General features: G+C 40.1%; 1 protein-coding gene across 13 annotated transcripts in view; it reads left to right on the top strand.

The window, feature by feature from the left end:
* The window catches only part of LOC102937591 (transformation/transcription domain associated protein), a 157,087-nt gene that overhangs the window by 42,892 nt on the left and 97,635 nt on the right, over positions 1–16,560 (top strand). For 9 of the 13 annotated variants that reach the window (XM_037911505.2, XM_037911502.2, XM_043523254.1 and 6 more), the window contains 12 exons: positions 513–674; positions 3,407–3,503; positions 5,195–5,316; positions 7,147–7,317; positions 8,910–8,978; positions 11,819–11,872; positions 12,010–12,030; positions 13,141–13,260; positions 13,584–13,703; positions 14,001–14,165; positions 15,698–15,879; positions 16,152–16,350. In XM_037911505.2, coding sequence (XP_037767433.1) covers positions 513–674; positions 3,407–3,503; positions 5,195–5,316; positions 7,147–7,317; positions 8,910–8,978; positions 11,819–11,872; positions 12,010–12,030; positions 13,141–13,260; positions 13,584–13,703; positions 14,001–14,165; positions 15,698–15,879; positions 16,152–16,350 — 1,482 coding nt within the window. The remainder of the gene's footprint in view (positions 1–512; positions 675–3,406; positions 3,504–5,194; positions 5,317–7,146; positions 7,318–8,909; positions 8,979–11,818; positions 11,873–12,009; positions 12,031–13,140; positions 13,261–13,583; positions 13,704–14,000; positions 14,166–15,697; positions 15,880–16,151; positions 16,351–16,560) is intronic. The other 4 variants (XM_043523258.1, XM_043523260.1, XM_043523259.1 and 1 more) reach the window with 2 other exon arrangements.

The following is a 16,560-nucleotide window of genomic DNA, read 5'->3' as shown; positions in this document are numbered from 1 at the left end:
GGATCTGACAGTATTCTATTTTGCATGACCTAAAACATGTTTTATCCTTAAATCTTTGAGTTTTCTGTGACTTTCAGACATCATTTTTTTTTTTTTAAATATCTTCAGGGTTCTAATAATGTTTTAAAAGAAAATATTGATCCATTTACAGCCTTTACTATCTTGACAGTTTTTTGTCTAGGGTTGCGTTTTTAATGTTTACAGTTTTGTGTAGATCTTTTGTCTTTTCATGTGAAACATGTAACAGTTACTGTTACTCATTCGGTCAGAAATAGTCATGATGACAAAAAGCTAATCATTCCATAAAAAACAAGAAAATATTAGTTAAAAATAGGACTATGTAATGGCATGTTAAGCAAATTATTATGAATGACATTGGCTCAAGGAAATCTTTTTCAACTCAGTGATTTCTAAACAGGTATTGTGAGAGAGCCATAATGAGATGGATATCCTCTTAATAGACTATTTATATAATCATGTATGCCTATAATCAAGACACTGTTATTTTGCAGGTTCTCCAAGACATGGTTCCTCCAAAAAAGCACTTACTTAGGCATCAGCCTGCAAATGCCCAGATTGGGCTCATGGAGGGGAACACATTTTGCACAACTCTGCAGCCCCGACTGTTTACAATGGATCTAAATGTTGTGGAACACAAGGTTTTCTACACTGAGGTACTTCCCTTTTTGTACATTCTGATATTTAAAACAGAAGGTATTTATATTATATCCTATAGCAATGATCTAAGCACTGACAATATAAGTAGGGACAATGGAAATAAACGTTCAGCATCTCTGTGCGTGCTGTATGTTGAGGCTAACCCTGCCATTTATGGGTATCAGTGTTTTCTGCTGAATTTAAGATTTCATTAAAAAAAAACAAAAAACTTTTTGGTTCTCAATGAGAATATAACCTTTGAAATGTGAACTGATGAAGGGCTGTCCGCCTGCATCTGCAAATTAAAACAATAGCTTTGAGAAGTGTGGAGTGTTCTTAATGTCAGTGAGGTAGCAATTTAACTGTCTCAGGCCTTGTTTACACACACTGTTCACATTGATTAACAAAATTGGTGCAACCCCCTAGCATGTATGCAGTTATATTAATTTTAAAGTGTTTATTGGTTTAGTTTATATTGGTAACTGCTTTAACTGAATTGGTTATACATTTGTATATAGATCAGCCTTCAGTACTGCTTTCAGCTTTAGAAACATCCGGCTAATTTGCTTAGAGTGTAGCTGGATATTTTTTAAAGAATGTTCCACTGAAATAAATTTGCAAGTTTAAAAATAAAGATAACTGAATGTTCTTGCGGAATTATGAGACCGTCCAGAAAACTGGGGACTTTCTCAATGTCTCAGGACTTACCTTAATTTCAATATAATTGTCTAGCTGCCTGGTGATCCATTCCTTACTCTGCAATGCCCCAATACACTTCTTGCTTGTGAAAGGTCCCCGACACCAGACTTGCACCACCAGCCTGCCTCTCTATTGTGTGTCTAGACAGATGTGGCCCATATTTCCTCTTTACGATAGGGAGGAGAATTCAAGGCCTCTCTGCAGTGGAAGAGAGGAGGCTAAGAAGCCAAGTATAGTAAGTGGCACCCTTTTCCTCCTTTAGGTATTAAGTACTATCCTCTCACCTCTTTAGACCCTGCTTCGCTCAAGGACAAAACCCTCAGCCACCAAAAATATTTTCTGCTTCCTGAGTTTAACCTCTTTCCTCAGTCTGCAAAAACTCACTTGCATCTCCACAGTGGTTTTTGTTTTTTTTTTTTGGCTCGAAGGACTTTTTGGAGACCATTAACCTACCTTGCTTTAGAGGTTGTTTCAGGTCATTGTGGTTACCTACCTCTATAACCAGGGCCTATAGACAAACTCAGCAGTACACCTCTACCCCCATATAACGCGGTCCTCAGGAGACAAAAAAAAAATCTCACCGCATTATAGGTGAGACCATGTTATATTGAACTTGCTTTGGCTTCCCCCCCCCACCCCGTTCCTTGTTCTCTGACCACCCCCTCCAGAGACCCCCATCCCTAATGACCCCCAGAACCCCACCCACTACCCAACCCGCCTGCTCCCTGTCCCCTGACTACTCCGGCCCCTATCCACACACCCTGCCCCTTGACAGGCGCTCACCGGCAGCGGCAGGAAGCGGTGCAACGCGGCCCCAGCCTGCTCCACTCTGCCACCTCCGAGCTGCGGTGCTCCACTTCCTGCCGCCAGTGAATGTGGGGAGGTTGGGGAAGGGACGCCCTCCATGCTCGCTGGCGGCGGGAAGCGGAGCAATGCGGCCCCAGCCCGCTCCTCTTTCCTTGCCCCGGCCCCATCCGTGTTGCTTGGGGGGCCTGGGGAAAGGTCCCGCACTCATCTGTGGCGGCAAGTGGAGCACCGTGGCTGGGAGCTGGTGGAATGGAGCGGGCTGGGGCCGGGCTGCTCCGCTTCTGCTGGTGAGTGCAGGGGAGATCCCTTCCCCCGAGCGACACAGCTGGGGCCGGGGTGAGGGAAGCGGAGTGGGCTGCTCCCAGCCCCCCGCTAATCCCCTGGGCCACTCTGGGACTGTGGGGCCCCCAAAAGTGCCCCCCCACAGCTCCTGCCTCCCAGACCCGGGGGGAGGGAGCCCCTGACCGCCCCCGAGACTCTCTGCCCCTTATCTAACCCCTCGTCCCCGGCCCGGCACCCTTAACACGCTGCTCAGAGCAGCATGTCAGAGCTTTACTGCGTTGTATGTGAACCCACATTATATCGGGTCGCGTTATATCGGGGTAGAGGTGTATCTCTACATCCTCCTGGCTTTGAGCATGAGACTCAGTCTAGGGAATGGAACATGATCTATTGATAAAGGTAGTTTCCTGGGAAAGAGCTAGGTAATGACCTAGTTCTTGTTCCTAGTTGAAAAAAATGATGCAGAGAGCAGGTCATATAAACCAGGTAGAGGAGTCGTCATAATAATACCTAGCTGTTATATAGTGCTTTTCATCAGTGGAGCTCAAAGCATTTACAAAGGTTGTTAGTATCCTTTATCACCATTTTACAGATAAGAAAACTGAGGCACAAAGTGGCAAAGCAGCTTGCTCACGATCACCTCAACAAGAGAGCCAGAAATAAAGCCCAGGCCTTCTGAATCCCAGTCCAGTAAACTAGTAAATTAAAGCACTGAACCTAACCAGGGTTCTTAGAAATTGTGCAGGCTGACACTTACAAGATGTACACAATTTCATACTTGAATTTTCAGCCTCTTGTATGAAACTAATTGTTTGTCTGAAAATAACTTAAAGCAGCTAATGGCGAGAGCAGAGCTGTGTAGAGAGAATTATTGCCATGCTGAAAATGTGACTGGAAAGATTATTTCACAATAATCACTGGGCTAACCTCTCTTTTTTTTTTTTTTTTTTTTAACTTTCAGCTGTTGAATTTGTGTGAGGCTGAAGATGCTGCCTTAATGAAATTACCCTGTTACAAAAGTCTTCCATCACTAGTACCTCTTCGAATTGCAGCCTTAAGTAAGTTAAAGCATGTAAATATAGCTTGTGGTAGACAGACACTCTCCTTATAATAGCAGCAGGTGCTTTTGTAGGTAATCTCAGCAGATTGAAGCCCTTGGAAGTTGTTCTTTCCAGATCATAGTTTGGGAGATAATGATGGGGACAGCACATGGGAGCTCGTACTTCCATTGCTGTACATGCTCTCTGGATGAACAGGGTTTAGTTTTCAAAGCTGTGAATCAGATAATTGTCACAAGTAGGGTTGCTGATTGTCTAATCACACAAAAGCAAAGACCCTTGCCATGCCCCTTCCCCAAGGTTCCGTCCCTTCCCCACCCCTTCTCCAAGGCCCTGCTCCCCCCGCCCCCCCCGCCTTGCTAGCTCTCTCTCCAACCCTCACTCAGTTTCACCGGACTGGAGAAGAGGTTTGGGTGTGGGAGGGGATGTGGGCTCTGGGTTGGGGCCCAGGATTTCAGGATGTGGGAGGGGGCTCCAGGCTGAGCCTGGGGCAGGGGGTTGGGGTGCAGGAGGGGCTGTGGGGAGCAGGCTCTGGAAGGGAATTTGGGTGCAGGAGGGGGCTCAGGGATGGTGTAGGGGGTTGGGGCAGGGGAGGGGGTTTGGGGTGCTGGCTCCAGCTGGGCAGTGCTTACCTCAGGCGGCTCCCTGTCAGTGGTGCAGTGGGGCTAAGGCAGGCTCCCTACCTGCCCTGGCTCTGTGCTGCTCTTGAAAGTGGCCGGTATGTCCCTGTGGCCTCTGGGTGGAGATTGGGGAGGCTCCATGTGCTGCTTTCGCCTGCAGGCACCGACCCCTCAGCTCCCATTGGCTGCAGTTCCTGGCCAATGGGAGCTTCAAAGTCCGTGCTCGGGGCGGAGGCAGTGTGCGGAAACCCTCTGTCCGCTGCCTCCTCCCCTCCCGCCCCCTCCAGGGGCTGCAGGGACCTGCTGGCTGCTTTTGAGAGCGGCATGGAGCGAGGGCAGGTAGGGAGCCTGCCTTACCTCAGTTGCACCACTGGATTTTTAGTAGCTTAAAATCTCCTGTTTTGGCTTCAGTAACCTCCCGGAGATGGAGCCCGATTCCAGGAGACTCCCGGCTAAACCGGGAGGGTTGGCAACCCTAGTCACAAGCAATAAATGACATACATTCCAATGAGAGAGAGAACATGAAAATATGAAGCAAGCCAGGAGCTTCTATAGGCAGTAATGATCTTGAAACTTCTTTAATTCATGTGTGGCTTTATTGCCAGAATTAAAAGAGAGAAAATATACAAATGATCTGAAAATGAGGAACTATATGTTATATCCAACAATGTTACATTCTCATTCTGGATTAAAAAGAAATTATTAACAAGAAAGGAAACTACTGCTCTCTGTTAACATACTTATAACCTTATTGAAGTCAGTGTGATTGCATGTGTTGGAGAGCAAAAGTTGGCTGACTGCTTATTCCAGTGACAATATTTCTCAGTTCAGTTAATTCCAGTAATGATTTTTAGTTCCTAAGGATTAGAATGACTTCCTTGAATAGCACTCAGAAAATTTAAAATACTATTAATAGTAACACCAGTTTTTTGTTCTTCTTGCAATGTCTGTTGCTTGTGGCAAAAATGTTAAAGCTGTAGCTGTCAGTAATTTCAGAATAAATAAAACAAATGGCCTTTCCTTTTGTATTTCAAGTTAACAAGAAACACAAAAATATTTTGATTTTTGCAGATGCTTTAGCTGCCTGTAATTACTTACCTCAGTCTAGAGAGAAAATCATTGCTGCACTTTTCAAGGCACTTAACTCAACAAATAATGAACTGCAGGAGGCGGGAGAGGCGTGTATGAGAAAGGTTAGTGATATTAAAACAATGCTGCTTTGTGTGGGTCTTTCTTTATGCTTTTCCCAAGAAGCAGTGTAACAAGGAAGCATTATTTCTAGTGGGATTAATGGCTGCTTGGTTTGTGTTAGGGCGGCAGCAGTATAATTAAGTTACTTTCATTGTTTCTATGAAGTATTTTTGGGGAGGATTTGATCTTGCCCATAAAAATTTCCTCTGGTGGAAACCAGGCATACAGGCTCTTAGCCAGGAAGCATATTTTTCTTTTGGACTAAATATATTCAGCTTTGTTATTTAAAGTTTTTTGGATGTGTCAAACTGCTCCCAATCAAAAAAATCAGCATTATGCTTCCCTTGTGCTGATATATTTCTAACATAGCTTTAATTAATAAAAAGATATGTAATTATTAATATTTAGTAAGTGTTTACTATTCATAGTCCGTATCTACTTCATAATGAGGAGCAGGCATTCGTAGCATGTTGCACAGGATAAGTATTCACACCAATAATGTCAATGATCCACAGATTTGTAGGTTATGTGTATACTATGGATCAGATTCCTTCCTATGACAGTCTTTCTGTGGTGATGCCAGAGTTGGTTAAATATAGCTCCCTGATAGTGAGGGCTGGCCTGGCAACAGTTAGAGCAGCTAAGAGGCTTAAATAACTTATGCCATTGGTAGAGGATCATCTCCTGACCTGTTCTAAAGCCCTTTCTCTCTTCCCCTGTGGCAGGAGTGTGGCAGGAGTGTGGGGGTAGTTGGTGCAGGAGCTGCCTTCACCAGCTTCGTGCTAGCAAGGGGTTCAGTTACACCAAAGGAAAGCTCTACTAGCCAGCTGTGGCCAGATTCCAAACCCTTTTCACTGTTGGGGAAGTGCAAAATGACCTTGGGATTTCAGCAGAGAATCTGGCCCTACAGCTTTAACTGCGTTTTTAACCAGTTACTGATATGGCTGGCCCTAAATATAGATTCTCCACAGTCCTTTCTTCAGTGGACTATGGCAGCTTGCAGTACTTTGCCCTTGCTTGTGGCATAAGAGAGCACACAGCTGTCTTCCTGTAAACGGTTGTGCATACCGTTTTTTAATATAGGTAAAACCTTCAAACAGTGCTTGTGGATCTGATTTGGATGATTTTTTCCATCCTCAAGTTCCCTTTGCAGTAGGATATCCTAAAGAGTACTTCTGGTGCCCCTCTGTGTATCTTTTCTCTTGTTGCTGTCACCTGCTAAGGCCTTATCGATTTGCAGCCCAAATTTTCCTGTAATGCTCCTTTGAAATGCAGTTAGGCAACATGGATAGGTGGAAACACACACTGATGCTTGGTTTGTTGTGAAAAAAGCTGCTGTGTGTAAAAAAACTTAGCTGTGTTTATTATGACCAGGGTCCCAAACATGGGATTTTGCTTGTAACATAGTGCCTGCGTGTCTCTTACCTCTCAGTTAAGATCTTTTTCTGTTGCATTTTTAAAACTGCTCGTTAAATTAGAAGGAAATTAAATGATTATATACTTCTTCCCCAGTCAGAATTTTATAACTCCACAGTTAACAGTAGTATTCTAGGAATAAAATCCTGTTAACTGAATCTCTTGTTTGCAGCACATTCTGTAAACTGAGCAATGTATCAGGATTAAACATTTTCTTTACGAGTCTCCATCCTGCCACCAAAAGCATTTTTTAAAACCAAACATTTGTTGAACCATTTGTTATTGTACAGCCATTTTATTGTGAACTTTAAAAATATGAAACCAGTTCTGCAGAGTTACTTTTTGTAAGTGTCTGCACAGAAGTAACTGAATTTTCTTTTATTTCTGTTGTGATTCCATGCTTTATTTCTTTGCAGTTCTTGGAAGGAGCTACAATAGAAGTAGATCAAATTCACACACACATGAGACCATTGCTCATGATGTTGGGAGATTATCGAAGCTTGACATTGAATGTTGTGAACCGCCTGACTTCTGTCACTAGACTTTTTCCAAACTCCTTTAATGACAAGTTCTGTGATCAGATGATGGTAAGCCCAGTCCTTTTATTTTTTTTTTAAACGTTCCTAGAAGAACTCTCCTTTTAACTGACATCCATAAAAATTGAAGATTAAAAGAGCAGTTTAATAGTCATTTAATGAATAGATTTGTACAAAAGGTTTCCATGCTTTACAATTCATGTATATTAATTTGTGTTTTGAAACGTTTGCATGATTAGAATTTGATGAAAACAATCATTTCGAAAGAGGCTTAGTTAAGTGAAAAGGAAAACAACAAACAACTCTTTTTTTTTCTTCTAATGAAGTCAAACTTAATTATACTGAAATCTCCTTGGACAGCTTTCTCTCTAAACGAGGGGTTGCCAGGATACTATGGTAAACAGTGTCTTGGAAACTTGGTTTTTCCCTTTCAGTGGATAACATTTTGTGGGCAGGCTGGCTAAATGCTTTGAATGCTAAAATGATGGTGGTCTTGCCTTTATCTTCTGTATTTCGATTTCTAAAAAAATTTGCCTCTGTCCTTTTGCCAGGGGCTCTAATACTCAGGAGATGAGTGATCATACTTGGTCATTGATTTATATGATTTGTACATTTGACCAAATATGAACATCCATTCCCCTTTGCCTATCAGACTTAATAAATATCTTCCCCTTCAACCAACATACACACTTTCATATTCATCCCTTTTTTGAAAATTGGGGAAAACGTACCTTGCAGAAGGCCTTAACGGTCAGTCGACTGGGGCTCTGTTGGATGAAGTGGTGACAGTAGTTCCAGAGTTGAGGGCTTTTAACACCCTCAGGTGACCTCAGCTGCTGGGATACCAGATAAGGAATGAATTGGCAGCCATTAGACTTTGCTGTGCCTGTGTAATCCACTCCCTGTGGAAAGAACCTCTAAGAAAGGAGACCTGCTGCATTTTTCACTAGCTAAAGTTCCCTAATGGACTTCAGATGTAGCCCCTTGTAGGATGTATTAGTACTCCAATCTAGAAGTGACAAAGGTATGGATAATTGTGGTAAGGTTAAAAGAAAAGCTTGCAACCTTCCAATCAAGCACAGGTTTAAAAGCTCTCTTGGCCTCTATAGGTACCTGGGCAGTTTAGAAGCAGGTGAATGTCTTCCAAGACCGGTAGGTTGCAAACCAGTGGGTCGCAAACAGCAAGTGAACGTCTCCAATCAAGGGAGCTGAACTAACTACTTGCAGCTGTTTTGTTTGCTTCCCTCAAAAATCAGGCTGTACGTCCACTTTATCTCGTATAAAATCTTGATGTGGCTTTCATAACTGGAACTGTAAAATTAGAGTAATCCTACTGATGTTTCAGAGTAGCAGCCGTGTTAGTCTGTATCCGCAAAAAGAACAGGAGGACTTGTGGCACCTTAGAGACTAACCAATTTATCTGAGCATAAGCTTTCGTGGGCTAAAATCCACTTCATCGGATGCATGCAGTGGAAAATACAGTAGGAAGATATATATACACACAGAGAACATGAAACAATGGGTGTTATACACACTATAAGGAGAGTGATCAGTTAAGGTGAGCTATACCAGCAGGAGGCGGGGAACAAACAAACAAAAAAAACCTTTCGTAGTGATAATCAAGATGTTGGATTTCCCCACAGCAACACCTGCGTAAATGGATGGAAGTGGTAGTAATTACACACAAAGGAGGACAGAGGAGTGATGGAAATGTAAGTTAATGGTTCCTTTTATGGGGGAGGGAGAAGCAGAAGTAAACAGTATAAACTTTTATAAAATACAGAAATCATACAACCATAAACGTTACCATAACTGGGTATCCACTGTGGTGTTTTTTTTACAAGGCTGCGTAAAATTACTTTTTTGAAATATTTGTTACAAATCTTAATACGGAAAGCTTTTGCGTCGCATTTCAAATTTGTATTTACAGTGACTGAAATTCACCTGGCAAAGATAGTGCCTGTACAAGTGTCTCAGCACTTTTGCTCTGAAGTTGAAATGGTGTGGAGGATCTTTGGTGGGATCCTGTGTAGTGGGGTGAATTTCATCCAGTGCGCGCAGTTTCCTAGTCCCTAATCCTGCATTGAGGTCTGTATAGGCAGAATGACTTCAGCGGGATCTGCCTATATGGGCCAGATTACATGATCAGTGCCATAATTTCTCAATAGTCCATTTTTTAAAATAATTCAGCTTGGTTTTATAGTTTAGTTTTTAGTTAATGTGCTGGATGTTCATGTCATGTTTTGTCAGCAAATTTATACTACATATAACATTCCCCCTTCCATCTTAAATATGATTTTTGAAAGCTACATTTTAAAATTTTCCTTAATAATTAAGGTCAGTTTGTTGGTTTATTGTGGGAAGTGATAGTTTGTTGAAATGTGGGAATTAAGTTTCCTTGCAAACTGGAAATTGCATCGTTTAAAGGCAAAGTGTGTTCTATAATATTATACTTGTAGAAATAATGATCACATTCAGTGCTATAGTTCGTATTGTGTTTGCAGTTCTATTAGGAACTATACCAGTAATTTCTACTAGGGGTAAAGATTTATCACTGTCTCAAAACTTCCAAACTAGGAAGGAATCTGTTTTGTTTTTTGTTTTGTTTCAGATTAGAACTAAATTGGGCTGTCTGTTTTTGTTTCAAGAAATCAGTAGATTGAAATGATTTTGTTAACTACGTTTTCCCGTCCCATCAAAAAGCTAACTTCAAATCTAAATTGGTCATCACTTCTGAAGTGACGTTAGATATTTTGTAATCAGATTGGGTTAATTTCTTCTTTGCATTAAGACTTAAAACTAGGCTACTGTGCATGCATGTTTGCCAAAATACTAATATTTATTAATTCCAGTGCACTGCTATGGCTTTCTATAGACTTCTTTTTGGATCCATTTTTTCCCACTCCCAATGATTATAGATATAATTGAGTCTTTCATAGTAGTCTTTCAGTCCACAGTGGGGCACCACTGTAACAGTTTTGTCTCGTTCTCCCTACATATTAGACCTATTTCACTCAGCTGTGAATTCTTTTGCTTTTAATGTTTTCTGTCACAATCTTTTGTCTATGTATTTTTTGTGTTTTAAATACCTCCCCCCCCCCCCAACAAAAAAATTTGTGGTGGAGAAAAAGCTATTTCAAACAAAGTTGTGAATGTTTGACACATGTTCAACATTTTCAAATAGTGTTTTTCTGACACTTAAATTAAAAAAGATTTGATTGATTTAAAAAAAGATAATTCAGTCTTAAATTTTACTCTTTTATTAGATGTTCATCTCAAAAGACTCCTTAATACTAGAAATATTAGTAAATTGAAGCAAATGAACTTTGACACTGATCTTCACACAGTTTAGACAGCAGATGTTATTCATGCATCCATATATGAGATGTCTTTGTAACTTCATCTCCTAAGAGAGAGAGAAACGGGGGCGAGGTTAAGTAGTCAAGGGGATTAATTGTAGTTGGCATTAATACTTGTTTCTTCTTGGGGTTTGTGGACTCCAAAATTTCACTGGTTCACATTAAAAGCAAATTTCTGAGTGTGAAGTGCCGTGTATTATACAAACTGATTGATTGTGAATGCTAGCTTCAGGAGGAGATCATAACTTCAGTGGAGATTTACAGGCTGAGAAAAAGAAGCACATCTGCTTGCTAGGTGAGAGGATACAAGGGTGGTATGAGGAACTATACCTTTAATAAAAAAAAAAAAAAAAAAAAGACCTTCAGCAATTTTTATCCTTCTCTCTCCATCTATAAATTGGGATGAGGTGGTGAATAGGACTCCATGCTCTTTTTGAGCATGCTTGTTTTGATACCCAGGTTGTCATGCAGTTCTCAGAATTCTGAACACTCTGATTAGCTGACAAGACATTAATCATTTTGCCTCCTAGTAAAGTATTTTACTGCAAAATTCCACAAGGCCTGCATTTTTCAAGGAAAACAAATGACACTTGTAAACTAAAAAGGCTGAAAATCTCAGTTAAAAACTGATTTATAATGATGTAAGGTCTGTCAAGGTAAACTTCAGGTATAAAGTAAGGGAGCCAGAATTATTCAGCTTTTTTGATCATTCATCCTTGCCACTTAAAACAGCCCTTTTGTAGCCTAATATAGCCCTGATTATGTGTGACTTGCTGTAAAAAATTGCATTCCAAGTGGAAATGAATTTTTAATTAATGGATCTGAGGTTTAAAAGCTTCATTAAAAAAACTAGTCTTTCCTTACTGCATATGAAATATATAAAGTAACTTTTCTGATCAAGCAGGTTGCAACAAATTTTTCCCCCTTCATCAACAATGCTGCTTAAGTGAAAATTTGAATTTTTGTTTTGGGGGAGGGCTGAAGTCCGTTTAAAAGGACTTGTTTGTTTGATATTTTAAGCATTGAAGGTTTTTGTTGTCTCCGTGGGCAATACTTGTCTCTGAAGATATCTGAATATTGTTTCCACTGTCTTGTTCATCCCTAATATTTTTATTGTGCACAAATATATGGGAAATTATATGTAAACGATGTACAAATAGAAAAAAAAAGATGCTTTTCCTCCCCATCCTCAGGAGAGCATTTCAGAGTGCGGGAGATGTTCGTTGTCTCCATTCTGTCAGTTTGAGGTGAGAACATAACCCTATTAAAGTCAGTTTCTGACTGCAATCTGAAGAATAGCATATACTTTTTTTACATTTTTGTGTTTCTTTTTCTTTTTCTTTTTTTTTTTTTTTTTCATGCTGTAATTTTTGTTTTGGTTCAGCCTGCCGTGGAAGGGGTAGAGGTGAGAAATTCAGTGGAGGCCCCAGGAGGTTCTTTGTTGTTGTGTTTTGGTTTTTGCTGTGATATGTTAGCTGTATTGTTATGTAATGGGCAGAGTGCATTGTGCCTTTGAGTGCAGTGCTGTGACTTGTCCTATGTTTGTCTGTGGCAGAGTTGTTTTAGTAACAGTGCTGTGAAGGATGTTCAGCATGTTTTGTACTAGGAAGTTTGGAGCAGAACTTTTAAGTGCTTTCCAAGGGATCTAATATTTCAATGATTTTATAAATTTAAGCCCCAGTCTGGCAGTGTGCTCTGTCTGGGCAGCCTCAAGGACCTCCTTGTGCAGATCAGATCACAGGATTGGGGCCTTAATGCTTTGTATTTAATTTCAGTTTAAAAAACACCAATAATATCCCACTACAAACATGGTGCATAGTGTCTGTTAGAAATGGATTTTTTCCCCCCCTCTTCATGTGGTTCCTTGAATACTATTCATTAAGTAATACTCCCACTCTGAATAGAAAATACAGTTCAATGCCCTAGGAAAATATGAAACAAATTTAAACTACACAATTTTAAAAAGAAATCCTGAAATTTGCTCAGACATTTAGAAGAATAAATATTTGATGGGAGAGCAAAGCTGTTTTTAAAAATAGCCAGCCATATGCAACATGCATTGAACAGTGATGGGAGGGTTCTTTTCTTTCATTCCTATTCTGCTGTTGTAGAATGCGTGTGAGAAGTTGTTTTGAGCTGCTAGTTTGGGTTTTTGAAGTGTGAACCACTCAGTATATTGCCGCAATGAGTCCTCATAACTCCCCTCATCACCATTCTCATTACACGCAGTTTAGCTTTAATATTAAAATATCACTAAAGAGACAAAGTAAATAAATAAAATATGCCTACAAAAACATGATACCAAAATGGGAAAAAATATATTTCCCCAGGACAGATTCCTTCCATGTACTGGGGTAAGTAGTTGCTGCTTATATGTTAACTCCTTGCTTTTGTTTGCCAGCTGTGCTAATATATAGATAGAGAAATGTAGTCACGGTAAGATCTGTGGTAATATGTTTGTATGTTTAGTTAGGAAGTGTTAGTTTATTTTGATAATGTTTATTTTTATCTGTAGGAAATGAAGATTTGTTCAGCAATCATAAACCTATTTCATCTGATCCCAGCTGCTCCTCAGACTCTGGTTAAACCTTTGCTGGAAGTTGTGATGAAAACAGAACGGGCTATGTTGATAGAGGTAAAAGTGGAGTTTAATTTTGCTAATTGCATCTTTTATTGCTTTTATAATACTCCCATTTTAAGTGGTTTTCTTTAATTGTTCCAGCCACCTGCGTAGGATTATTTGGTATAAAAATTGATTTGTAACAAATTATCTCCTCTTTTAAGACTGATAACACTTGATTGTTTTAAGACCTTGGGGCGGTTGTAGTTGCTAACAAATCCATTTTACACCAGTAAACATGCTAAGTTCAGTGCCCTATTCTTTGCCAGATAATATGAGAGGAATGGATTCATTGAATAAAGGGAAATAATTTAATTAAAACATTATGAATGTTTCAGGCGGGCAGTCCATTCAGAGAACCACTGATAAAGTTTCTGACACGTCATCCATCCCAGACTGTTGAGCTGTTCATGATGGAAGCGACTTTAAACGATCCACAGTGGAGCAGAATGTTCATGGTAATCTCTGCGAACAATAGTCCAATTTTGATAAATTGGAAGTTATTCATGTACCTTTTTACCATTATTCTTACTGTATAGTATCTGCTGTGTCAGACAAAATACCAGACTTCAGTCCTGAGGACAGATGATTTGGCACCTTTTTATAAGTATTAAATTCAGGCACAAAATTAAAAAGCATTAAGGCTGAGTGGTATAGGTAAACTATAAACGTGGGTATACAACTGTATGATGATACAACCTTCGGTATGTTTTCTTTAAAATTTATTCCTATAATGGTTGGTTGCCCTTCTCCAGAGTTTTTTAAAACACAAAGATGCAAAGCCTTTACGAGATGTCCTGGCAGCTAATCCAAATCGATTTATCACTTTACTGTTACCTGGTGGCACCCAAGCTGCTGTTAGGCCTGGATCACCAAGCACCAGCACAATGCGTCTTGATCTTCAGTTTCAGGCTATCAAGGTATTTATTTGCTGTTTTTTCAAACGTTGTCATGGATAGTTCATATCTGTTTAGAGGGACACTCGCTATAGATACATTGAGTAATGTCACATACATATTGGTTTTGTGTTTAAAAAAAAAAAAAAAAAAGTTTTAAAAAATCGAATTTCTCTTTCACCTGCCAGTTTACTTGTTGCATTTTACGTGTCTTAAAGCAAATAGACAGTCAGTTTGACTCTTCTGTTTCTCATTTACTAGCATAACGCTGCCAATGCTGAATAGGAATGTTTTTTAAAAAATTTATCTGTCATTGGAGTTAAAAAGAAAATGAATTAATGGCAGTGTTTCTATGGACAATTTTTGTAGAACCATATTTAGCCCTAAATCAATCTGAAATGTGTCCCTGTATATCAAGATTGCTATTATGGAGTGTTGCTGTAGCTGTGTTAGTCCCAGGATATTAGAGAGACAATATGGGTGAGGTAATATCTTTTATTGGACTAACTTTTGTTGATGAGAGAGACAAGCTTTGGAGCTTACACAGAGCTCTTCTTCAGGTCTGGGAAGCATACTCAGTGTCACAGCTAAATGCAAAGTGGAGCAGATTGTTTAGCATAAGTAGTTAACACGTATTTCATATTTTTAGTGTCTAGCAAAGTTATAAATTTAAGCTCCAAGGCACCTTCAAGCTTGGGAGCTTAAATGCATAACTTTTGCTAAACACTAAAAATCATGGACTTAATAGAGGCACTGGATTTATGGCTTATTACAACAATCTATAACGCACTAAACCTCCCCACAGTTTTCCCCTACCCCACCCCCTTTTCCCCACCCCACCCCCGGTGATTGGAGAGGTGGTAATGGGCCACTTCACCTTGAGTGGTCCCTTGAAATATATGTGAACCACTTGTGCTAAACAGTCTGTTCCACCTTGTATTCGAGAGACAAGGTGAGTGAGGTAATATCTTTTACTGGACCATCTTCTGTTGGTGAGACAGATAAGCTTTCAAGTTACACAGAGCTCTTCCTCTGGTCTGGGAAAGGTACGAAGAGTGTCAGTTAAAAACAAGGTCAAACAAATAGCATATGTGCTAACTACTTATGCTAAGCTAAGGCAGAGGTTCTCAAACTGGGGGGCTGGGGGCACAGAATGTATCTGGGGTGGGGGGGGGAGCATGAGAAGTTGGTCTGTCTTCAGAGCTGGGCGCCTGGCCAGCAGCTGCTGCTCTCCATGCTGCCTTCAGAGCTGGGCGGTAGTTTATGTACTTGAGGGGAAGGGAGTGTAAAGGGCTACAGACAAAAAGAAGGTGGGGGTGGGGGGCACGATCAAATAAATTTGACAACCACTGTTATAAGGGACCATTCAAGGTGAAGTGGCCCGTTAACACCTTGTTTCCCAGACTAGAAGAAGTGCTCTGCGTAAGTTCGAAAGAGTGTCTTTCACCAACAGAAGTTGGTCTAATAAAATATATTAACTAACCCACCTTGTCTCTCTGATTGCTATTATTAGATATAGGTCTAATAGATGTATTTGTCTTGTTTGTTTTTGGCAGATCATAAGTATTATAGTTAAGAATGATGAATGTTGGTTGGCAAATCAACATTCCTTAGTGAGTCAGTTAAGACGTGTGTGGGTAAGCGAAGCTTTTCAAGAAAGACATCGTAAGGAGAATATGGCTGCAACAAACTGGAAAGAACCTAAACTACTGGCATACTGCTTATTGAATTACTGCAAGTATGTAGAACTATTTATTGATCAAATCAATTTTTTTCCATTTGTGTATATTTTTTCTGTACTTTAAAAATAAAACTGCTGTGTGGAAGAAAAGGCTGAAAGTTGCTCCTTAGTGCTGCCGTTAGAACCAAAACCAAGGCTACTTTCAACGACTCCTGGGATTTTTTTAACTGTGCATGTTTAAAAGCAGTGATGACTCCTCCCCCAAGTCATCAAACAAAATAGTCTGATACTAGTTTCTCACAAGAGTTTTTAATTGTTTCCTTTTCCAGAAGGAATTATGGTGATATAGAGTTGCTCTTCCAGCTGCTTCGAGCTTTTACAGGCCGTTTTCTGTGCAATATGACTTTCTTAAAGGAGTACATGGAAGAAGAAATCCCTAAAAACTATAGTATTTCCCAAAAACGGGCTCTGTTCTTCCGGTTTGTAGACTTCAATGACCCAAACTTTGGAGATGAGCTGAAAGCCAAGGTAAGTAAAGCAATTAAATCAAAATAGGCTGATATTTAGGTTTAATTCTCATCTTGGGAACTAGGGCAACAAACCTTGCTTGCTTAAATGTCAAAAAGAGTTCAGTAATTGGCAGAGCCAATTATGTGAAATACCATATACGTGGAAGACCAACAATACATGGAGTCAGCAATTCCTCTGACTTTCAAAGTTGAGCATTTCTTAGGTTAT

Source organism: Chelonia mydas, chromosome 10 (genome assembly GCF_015237465.2).
Source record: "Chelonia mydas isolate rCheMyd1 chromosome 10, rCheMyd1.pri.v2, whole genome shotgun sequence".
NCBI classification, from domain to species: domain Eukaryota; kingdom Metazoa; phylum Chordata; order Testudines; family Cheloniidae; genus Chelonia; species Chelonia mydas.
Note: the sequence above shows the minus strand (reverse complement) of the source record. Positions and strands in the feature narration are given on the sequence as shown.